The 10668-nt window shown below is 35.2% G+C and overlaps 1 protein-coding gene across 4 annotated transcripts; it reads left to right on the top strand.

The window, feature by feature from the left end:
* On the top strand, nt 350-8576 carry LOC109211911 (ubiquitin domain-containing protein DSK2b-like). 4 transcript variants are annotated; one of them, XM_019375515.1, is made up of 8 exons: nt 350-781; nt 2205-2948; nt 3443-3651; nt 3793-3906; nt 5038-5096; nt 5417-5445; nt 7398-7503; nt 7580-7731. In XM_019375515.1, exons 1-8 carry the CDS (start codon nt 526-528, stop codon nt 7638-7640), a joined length of 1578 nt encoding a protein of 525 aa, XP_019231060.1. In that variant the 5' UTR covers nt 350-525; the 3' UTR covers nt 7641-7731. The 4 variants fall into 4 exon arrangements, with proteins under 4 accessions (XP_019231060.1, XP_019231076.1, XP_019231066.1 ...); XM_019375506.1 differs by having other exon boundaries at nt 351-781; nt 7398-7484; nt 7580-8118; XM_019375531.1 differs by lacking the exons at nt 7398-7503; nt 7580-7731 and adding an exon at nt 8150-8576.

Raw genomic sequence — 10668 nt, 5'->3', positions numbered from 1 at the left:
ATAACATAGGGGGATACGTGATAGATCATTAAGCTTTTAAAATTATCTGAATTGTTTCCATGATTAGCTAGGTCATCCGTTATTTTTAACTAAAATAGGATCAATATTTGTCATTTCAAGAGCTTATATTTTTTTAAATTTTATTTGTTAGATTTTTAAAAAGTTTTACTCATACATATAACATAGCCATATAAAATATCATGGCCCTATAAAATTTTATACCTTAAGTTTTTAAGATCAAATATTTAAATTTTTTTTCCTTAAACTTTTTATCTAAGTTAAATTGCATCGTTTAAATTGAAAAGAGTATTGACTTGCACTGTGTAATATACAACAATTATTATTTGCCCATTACTACATTATATCAAACAAATAGCCCATCATCTCTCACCCTCTCTTACTCTCTCTCTTCCCGTGTAAGTGTGAAATCCTCCGAGCTAGGGCTTCAATTCCATTCCTCCACCGATCCATCATTCAAACTCTATACTCTCCGCTCTCACCAATTCAATCGAGATTGATTTGAGTATGGGCGGAGGCGATACTACTGCTACAACGGTCAAAGACGAAGTAGCCGAGAATAACGCCGGCGGTGGTGGTGAAACAGTTACGATCAACGTTCGATGTTCCAACGGCTCCAAATTTTCCGTTCAAGCGAGCCTCGATTCCACCGTCGGATCATTCAAGTCCGTCCTTTCTCAGCCGTCCGATATCCCTGCCGAACAGCAGAGGTTGATCTATAAAGGCCGGATCTTAAAGGACGACCAAACCCTAACAAGCTACGGTATTAATTATATCTAATTGTTTTTGTTCCTTTTTCGCGCAATATAGGTAGGCAATTTTTTGTCGTATTTTTATTGTTAATGCTGAATTATTTGTATTAGGCAAGTATACTTTTAATTTGTTATGTGATTGATCAATCAATCAATTGTACCTCAATTATAAGCTAGTTAGGGTTTGTGATGTAAATGTTATAAATATCCTGCTTTATTTATCGTATTTGTTGATTTGTTGATATAAAAAGGTTCTTGTATCTTTAAATGTTTTTATGTTTGTTTGCATAAATGTCTAAAAGTCTAGATTTCTTGGAGTTTAGATACTGAATGCAGGCTAATATGAAGGCCAGGGACTTCAATTGGTGTCGTACTGTTTGCTCATGAATTTTTCTATTCAACTCATAAATAGTGTATTAGTTTTTGGGACTAGTACACTGCCCCAGTGATGACTGGGGCAGTTAAAAAGCGGCGCTTTTGAGGAATAATGTTAAGAATTTGTTCGGTGTTGAAATAAATGCATATAGGAAGCTGTTTTAAGGAATAAAAAAAGAATGCATGTAGAAGCTGTTTCCCGAACTGGAGGGGAGTCTTAATTTTGGAAAATAATTCATTGGGAATATTAGAGGATGTTGTGAATTTTTGGAACGGAAAAGTATCTTCTTTGACTGCCGTGAAGGAGATTTCCTAGTGATTGAGTAACTTTGAGATCTTAGATACGGATATTCGGTGCAACACTTTGATCTGAGCTGATTTTGCTCCATCTTTGGTAGGTAGGATTACCTTTACAAGGTGTTCTTAATACTTTCTTGATTTAGAAGTGCAAATATAGCCTCTATGTCTGTATTCGTTCCCGAATAGATGGAAATAATTGATAAATAAGGTGTTAATATATTAGGAAGCACCGTATTTTCAATTCTAATAGACAAAAGATCTTGCTCGTTTAATTACCAAATACTCCGTACTATATCATGGTTTGTCTTGGGACAAGAAATAGGTAAAGGTCAATAAGTGGAGAAAAGTGTAGAGGAAAGATTCAGTGGTACTGGGGTCTTTCGCTCTTTTGTTAGAGGATAAAATATGCATCTGGAACTGCATATAGTAGAGACTGATTTTTGTTGTTGGCGCTCAGTTTCCACTTTACTAAGTAAATTAAATTTGGCATGGATCCACCCCCCACCCGCACACACCAAAAAAAAAGTGTAATGAGCTTCTGATTCGTTTCTGCAACATGATGCTACTTTGATGCCAATCAAGTTGATCCATTTCATGATTGGTTAGTTATCACCGCATTACATTCAGTATTGAGTTCTAAAATAAAATGCTATCAGGATGCGGGGCCAAACTTACTCTTTTATCTGCTTGCTTATTGCATGTTATCAGGCTGTCAGACTGATAATCTTAGCAATCTTATTTTATTTTTGTGGCAAACAGGTCTGGAGGCAGATCACACAGTTCATCTAGTTCGAGGTTTTGCCCCAGCTGCTTCCGCTAGTGCAACCAATGCTGGAAATCCAAATACTAATCAGAATATACCAGGGGATGCCCCGCCAAATGTAGGAGGGCCATTTGCAGGAGTAGGTGGAGCTCCACTCTTTCCCGGACTTGGAAGTGGTGGTGGTCCATTTGGAGCTGGTCTTCCTGATTTTGAGCAGGTCCAGCAGCAGCTGACTCAAAACCCCGACATGATGAGAGATATGATGAATATGCCCCTTGTTCAGAATCTAATGAATAACCCAGAAATCATCCGCAACATGATCATGAACAATCCTCAAATGCGAGAGATCATGGATCGTAATCCCGAGCTCGCTCACATACTCAATGACCCTTCTACTCTTCGCCAGACAATGGAGGCTGCACGAAACCCTGAAATTATGCGTGAGATGATGCGCAATACTGACAGGGCAATGAGCAACATTGAATCCTCTCCTGAGGGATTTAACATGCTAAGGCGCATGTATGAAAATGTTCAAGAGCCATTTCTGAATGCAACAACCATGGCTGGAGATACAAGAAATGATTCAGGTGCAAACCCGTTCGCAGCTCTTTTGGGAGCCCAAGGTGGCGGGCAAGGCGGAAATCAGGCAACTAGTCCTCCAGTTACTGGTTCCGAGACAACTGCTAATCCTCCCGCTCCCAATACTAATCCACTTCCGAATCCTTGGGCATCAGCTGGCAGTAAGCTTCTACCAATTTCATGTTCTATAACTGTTTTAGCTGCTAGTTTAAACCTTTTCATAGACTCAGGGTTCTTTGCATATTAAAAAAGCAACTTTTATCTCTCTTTTTTTGTTCTTCTGGAGATACTTTCATGCATCTTCACTACTGAGGGTGCCATGAAGTCGTACTTGTGCAATTTGTGCTTAGAGCTTGTTCATTTCAACACTTGTTTTCTGCAGCCATTCTTTTCTTCTTTGTTCTTTTCTAGTAAATATTTCAAAGTTAGCATAATCTTATCAGAAGTTAGTAAAAACAGTTTTATATTTAATATGGAGAATCTAATTATGCAGTATTATTAAGGGCCTTTGGCTAATCAGAAGCCGAGATCTTTTTTATCCAGTGGACTTCCTCTCAGTGTGTTGATTGAGCATTTGTAATCTTGCTTTATTTTTATTGTTTTCTTCTTCAACTATTTCTGATAAGCAGGGTTCCTTCTTCAACTATTTTTGCAGCTGGAGCCGCCCATATGAATACCACTGCTAGGTCAAATGCTGCTGCGGATACTAGGGCACCCCCTCTTGGTGGCTTGGGCGCTTTGCCAGATTTGCAGCGAATGCTAGGTGGCATGCCTGATGCGTCTTCTCTAAATCAGTTAATGCAGAATCCAGCCATCTCACAGATGATGCAGTCTCTCCTCTCAAATCCTCAGTACATGAACCAGGTATTTATTTACTCGTTTGAACTAAAGTTGCTGTCAGCGAGTTTAAGGCTTTATTTCTTCTTTCTTGGTTCTTTGTTTTCATTCGTGGCGGAAAGTTTAGCCTTGTCAAGCATCTCATTTCTTGAGCATCTTGGTGGCTAGATTTCTGGGCTCAACCCGCAGCTAAGAAGCATGCTTGATTCCAACCCCCATCTCAGAGAAATGATGCAAAACCCTGAATTTATTCGTCAGTTGACGTCCCCTGAGACAATGCAGGTAATTGATGTCTTTATGTCGTGCTTGTTTGGCCTCTAGAGTGTGTACATGGTGCATGAGTTGTAGCAAATATAGAAAATTGCATCACATTCTTTTTTTGATATGTAAAGATAAAAGTTATACCATAGCTCAAAAAGGTTAAAAGTACTATACAGTGTAGACCCGGTTTGATTCACCGCTGGTGCATATCTATTTCCTTATTTTAAAAAAAGGTCAAAGTACTATTAGAAATACGCTTATTAGAATTGCTGCAGCAAAAGATGATGCGAAAAGGAAATAAAAAATACAAGATTACTTCTCTGGAAGCCTATATATTTGCTTTGTGCTTTTGCAGATCGATCTGGGGAGAACTTGAATCAGATTGTTTCAAGGGTCACATGCTTATCAATTGAATTTATAAATGCCTCTATGTATCAAAAATGTAGATGTAGCATTAGTGTAACTATGCTCATCAAGCTGTCATATTGGAAGGCACTAAATCTTAACGTTGGGCAGCTAGAAGGAAAAAGAACAAAAAAAAGTTTTATTTTGGAAAATGGAGGGGAAAAGAGCAACAGGAAAAACTCAAACAAATACGTTACTCTTTTCTTTTATTGGACAATTCTTGATCTACTTTCCACCCCTTGTAATTACTCACTTAGATTCACTTTCTTACTAAATAAACTATGCTCTGACAATGTTCATTTACCATAAGTAAACTTCACAGATTTTAGTGTTATGTACGATACGGTAGGAACTATATTTTATTGTTTCAATATAGAAACTGTACTTCAGATTTATTATTATTGAAACTGTTATACGTTTTCATTTCATTAAATGGAGCAAAATATTTCTATATCTAATTACTTTGACCATGATCTAAGTTCGTTCTCGTATTACTGGTTAAGTGTCACTGATTCATCAGATATTTTTCCTGGGCACAATGTAAGAGATTCTAGATTGAATATTTTCCATTCTTATAATTTAAAGGTTATTGTCCTGTCTATTTGGAGCACCTAGAGTGCAGAAAGAAGCCTTCTGATATGTGTCTGGACATAAAACTTGATGAGTGCGTAACTCTTTGGGTGTATTTTCCTTATTTAAAAAAAAACTGTTCCGACATTTTTTGACTATAATTCTTCTTCCTTTCAGCAAGTTATGACTCTACAGCAAGGGCTATTGTCTCAACTTGGTCGGCAGCAAACAAACCAGTAAGTCTGGACATATCTGTGAAGCTTCCTTGGCCAGAGAATCTCACGCTTCATGGTTTATCTGATATGATGATATGCATCTCCTTGGATTCTCATTATTACTCGCCATTTTTTTAGTACACTCACCAAAGAAAAAGAATTATCGTCTTACATATTCTCATATTTCACTTGCCAAAGAGTAGTCTAGACCTTTCTAATTAGGAAGGATAAAAGATGAACTTGTGAGTGACTCTAGATCTTTATTCTGATTATTTGTATCAGTGGAGTAATTTTCTGGATTATGTCTATCTTTTCTGACAAAGTGCCTTTCCCACTTGCAGAGGACAGGGTCAAGATGCTGGCCGAACAGGTGAAATTTTATTCTCTATTTCTCCCTATTTGATATCCTTATAAGAGTAATATACCCTTAGGTTGTTTTGAATTAGGCTGGGAGGGAAATGGTCTCTTGATTAATAATGTTATCCTGGAGCAAATAAATTTTCTTACACTTATTTCCAAGCATTGCTTAAGACTATTATTTTGATGCAGAACTGGCCTGCTAGGAATACTACAATATTTTTTTCACACATTTATTTACCATATGTTTCATGAATATTTTGCCAAAGATTTGTTTAGGCAACTGAGATACCCACTTCTTTGTTTTGTTTTATTGCATAAGGATTCTAAAATTTACAAGGATGACAGAGAACTCATTCAGATTTATGCCTGTTAGATCTACAACAGAGTTTATATTTTTGTTAAGAATATTGTTTGAAATTCGTAGGATGAGAAAAAATGGTTCTTTGAGGATTTAAAAGAAATGAATTCAAATATAAAATATATAAACATCACAAATGAAATGTACAGAGGAGTGGCATATGACCAGCCATCCTTGTTCATAGTGGTTGGGGAGTTCCCTACAAACTACTTGTTCAAGGGTTCAAGGTTGGTAGACAATCTCAAAAAATAGAGGAGTGGCATAAGTGTGAATAGTGAGACGAGATACAAATCAGTACCCAAGTGGTTTACTCTTGGGATCCGCACGTACTATCTTAGGCCAATTATGGATAAGCTGAAGAAAGGTTCCATGACATATGCTATTTGTAGATGATTTTAACATCTTAATTAGTGAAATTAGCGAGTAAGTCAGCTAAAAGTGGGAACTGGGAGAAGCACTCTAGTTTTATGATAAGTAGAAATAAGACGAGCTGTATTCGCTGCAAGTTAAAATAATAGCAGTGAGATGAGATTAGATGATACAATGGTGCATAAATGTAGACAGTTCAAATATTTAGGATCATATGTGTGTAGAATGATGTGATAGATGAAGACGCAACACAAATTAAAAGAGGATCGTTACATGGAGGAGTTTTAAGAGAGTTATGATCTATGTGGATGCCTAACAAAATGAAACACATGTTCTATGCAATGGCTATGAGATCAACAACCTTATATGGGAATGAATGTTGGAATTTTAAAGCCATTTGTATATCCACAAGATAAATAACACCAAATTTTATAAAAATGCATATGTAAGATATGGATGTGCGGTCATACGAGGTCATATAAGATTAAAAGTATCACATCTTACAAAGGATGTAAGTAGCAAACATAGAGGATAAGATGAGAGGTCATTTTTTCCATCTCCTAAGTAGACCTCCATATGCACTAGTCAGACTGATGTGCTACAACCTGATGATTGAAAGTGCTAAAAGAAGACAAGGAAAACCTAAAACTATATGGAAGAAAGGATTAGTAAACGGACCTGCAAGTCTCAAAATTAATATGGATTTAGCCCAAAAAATGATACAATCAAAGCAAAGAATCCGTATATGCATTGTTAGACTTAAATCTGGTCAATTGTTCGCTAGAAATCTCTTTTTGTTGTTAGAGACTCATCTGTTCAAATAAGGATATGTACGAGATTTAGAAAGACTCTACTTTAAGGGAATCTCTAATGTTTATTTTAAGTAGGGAATCTATAATATTCCGTAAAAGATAAATTATTTAGTACTGGAAAAAAATGGAGCTGAATAGAACCGAATTTATAACAGACGAGTCACTGATTTGAAATTCGTGAATAGATTGATGGGTGATTTTAAGGTTCAAATCAGTTTTTTGACTGTGAAACTCTGATATTCAGGTTGCCCTGTTGACTGAAAGGGATAGCAATTTATTATGCTGATAGAAGCAATATTCAGCCTATCTTTTTGAGTTTGTTGAGATACTATGTACAATTGAGGTTGGAGAAATACAATGCAATATTGTGTGCATTATTCGTTAGTTTTACTCATATCAGCTAGATGATTTTAATAATTGCAGCATTTGACAACATGGGAATGGAAATGCTGATGAACATGTTCGGTGGACTTGGGACGGGGGGATTGGGTGTACCCAACAGATCCAATGGTTATTTTACTCTCTCGCTGTCTGTCTCTCTTTCTCTCTCTCTCTCTCTCTCTGACATGACCTATGCTCATTTTCCTCTTGATGTGTTATTGTAGTGCCCCCAGAGGAATTATATGCCACTCAGTTAGCCCAGTTACAAGAAATGGGTTTTTTTGACACTCAAGAAAATATCCGGGCACTTATTGCCACTGCAGGGAATGTGCACGCTGCGGTAGAGCGACTTCTAGGGAACACTGGACAGTAGTGTATGGATACTCTTTTGTATGACTATATAGCTCCTGGTGGGGACAGATGAAATTGTTGATGTAGACAGAAGAAGCATCAAATCTTGGGTAGAAATAAATTTGCGGAGTTTGATTTTTTGGAACGAACTCTCATCTTATCCCCCATTGTCTCTTGCCTCAGGCCAAAAAGGAAAAAAGTTCTTCAGTTCATTGTACATACAATGTTAAAATCAGCCCCTTAAATTGTTCATTATAATATGATATATCGTACAATTTACTGTAGCATTTTCTTTTTGTAGTTTGAACATTATGCTGGATGTTATCTGCCTGCTGTATTTGTCTATTTTGGGTTTGTGCTATGGACTAATGTGTCACAGGTGGTTTTTGTACTAAAAGCTTAATGATTGTTACTGCTGGGTTTCTTTAATTGTTGCAAGTCAGGTTGAGCAAACCGACTATGATATGGGCACTTGGTGCATGTCGAAGGATGTATTGCAAAAGGCAATGTAGGCAATGCGAGATATTCTTATCCTAAGAAGCACGAATAGGATCTTCATCAGAATAGCTGAATGGGTACACACAGGAGTAATAACCTGAAGATCTGGTTCTAATTATGGTTATTAGTGCGAGTCATTTGCTTCAGCCATGGTATGCTATGCAGGATCACTTTGACATTTGTGCTTGTAGGCTGTAGCAGCTTGCATGTGTACGTACACGAGCAAGTTGGTTCGGACACTATGTTACCATCCCCAAAAAGAATAAAATTAGAACTAACTTGTTATTTGTAGGCAAATGAGTGTTACATATTTGGGAAATGCCAAATTTAGCAACTGATATAGCGATAATTAGTAGTGTGAACAATGAGGGATAAGCTCAAGTGTACCCTGATTCTTTTACTCAAACCTGATAGAATATAGTATTGAAAGTTGTACGATGTAATTTACTCGTGAAGTGCCAATATTAACAATTAATGAAGTGCTAAATTCAAGGGAATTGCAGGCTGAAAGAATGCATTTTGAATTAAAAAAAATAAAATCCCAGTTCTTTTTCTTCGGTAAGTAAAAAATCTCGGTAAAATAAACTGTACGGTACAAAAACAAGAGCAAAATCAGGCAGTCGAGCAACAAGCCCGGACTCCTAAACCTTCTCTACTAATCCTCCCTATCTAAACTCACTTCTCATAAATACAAATGGGTCAGAACTATATAATCAAGTAACTCAATCAAGATAGAAGTATAGCAGTTCCTTCTTAACCTTGCCTTCATGGATCCTCTATAGTAAACTTCTTGTACCCTAACAATATCATTTGAATCCCAATTAGAAAGAACAAAAGCAGAAATTTCAATTAGTTGAAGGGTTAAGCATATTTAATAGAATACTACAGGTTCAAAGTCAAAGTACCAATAACGAAGAGTTTAGATACATATATACATAGAAATCTTGTATATTTATTTACTTAAATATTATGTCTTCAACAGAATGAATCTCTAACTATCTTTTCTTCCATTAATGTTTCATAAGAAGTAACTAAAAAATAACTCCATCAACTTATGTTCAATATTTCAGCATTTCGTCTATATTCGTGACATACACAAAAAATTTCGTAAACCAGATCGACGTAATTATGTTATAATTCGCCTTGTAAATATATTTTGGTCTAGGTTGTAGTGATTTTACGGATTTACTTCCTGTCATAAATTGATGTGTCTGTGAAGGAAAAAATATTAATGTCACAACCGTATGTATGTAATATAAAATAAGAATTTGCGAAGCTATGTAAGTGACAGTCATTGCTAATTAGGGTGTCTCCGCTCAATATACATGAATCGGGTTGGTTTGATTCTTATCAAAACCAAACCAACTATATCTATTTGGATTGGTTCGGTTTTGTTGGATTTTTCAGGTTTTTCGGGTTTTTTTTTTTTTGGTTACATGAATATTATTTCAATCTTAGTTTGTTAAAGTTATAGATAAAATTTTGATAAGTAAATATATTCTTCATAAAAATTAAAAAATTTGAATGAAATATGTATTAAAATATTCTTACGGGAGAATAACACTATTTTCTTAGTCGTCTTAACAATAATTTTTCGTTGATGTACGCTTTCAAGACCGAATTTAATAATTAAACATAAAAATCATATGATACCTAAATAATGATATTGTTATATTTAATTTAAATTATCAAAATCATTTCAAATTCGAAAAAGATTGGCACATGAATATGGAAGAACAAAGAGCTGATTGACGCATTCCAATAACACTTGATAAGAAAGTGATGATACAACCCATTATGTAAATAAATAAAAATAAATGCACTTCATAATTGTATTAATTATTACATCCCATGAGAGGATCCTAAATATTCTAGACATATTTTAAAGAAAATTTTATATAAAGTCTTAAAATATATATAAAAATTATATATTTATATGTCGGTTTGGTTCTAGTTTTTTTTTACCAAACCAAGTTAGACTAAGGCTAATCGTTCTTTTTTTTTTAAAAATATATTTGGTTTGACTTTTCGATTTGGTGCGATTTTCCGGTTCAGTTTGAACACCCCTAGTCCGCAACTATCTTTTACGAAGAAGGATTAAATTAGCTTTATTTTTCTTTAATGAAATTGATCGTCTTAAAAGTTATATTTTAGTGGACGTTTTCCTCTGCTTGATCACAGCAAACAAAAAAATTAGGCAGACATTTTTTCCCCTCAAATATAGGGCACATATTTGAATTCATTTGAAAGGCAGCAAAATCCTTCAACATACGTCACGAAAGGTAATTAATTTATTAAGTATAACTGTGTTTAAAATTGCTAAAAAGCAAATCTACCAAATGATGATAGGTTTAGAAACTCATTAATGATCTTTTCATTTAAGATACTGAAAATTTGCACTAACCAAAAAGTATTTGTCTTTCATGTGTATTACCACATAATTAAAACAAAGATATTTTTTTTA

This window comes from Nicotiana attenuata, chromosome 2, assembly GCF_001879085.1.
Source record: "Nicotiana attenuata strain UT chromosome 2, NIATTr2, whole genome shotgun sequence".
NCBI classification, from domain to species: Eukaryota; Viridiplantae; Streptophyta; class Magnoliopsida; order Solanales; family Solanaceae; genus Nicotiana; species Nicotiana attenuata.
The sequence above is the reverse complement of the archived record's forward strand: the minus strand, read 5'-3'. Positions and strand labels throughout refer to the sequence as shown.

Coding starts and splice junctions, on each gene's coding strand:
- LOC109211911 (XM_019375506.1), top strand. CDS start 526: ATGGGCGGAGGCGATACTACTGCTACAACGGTCAAAGACGAAGTAGCC. Junction 782..2,204: donor CCAAACCCTAACAAGCTACG/GTATTAATTATA, acceptor TGTGGCAAACAG/GTCTGGAGGCAGATCACACA. Junction 5,097..5,416: donor GGTCGGCAGCAAACAAACCA/GTAAGTCTGGAC, acceptor TCCCACTTGCAG/AGGACAGGGTCAAGATGCTG.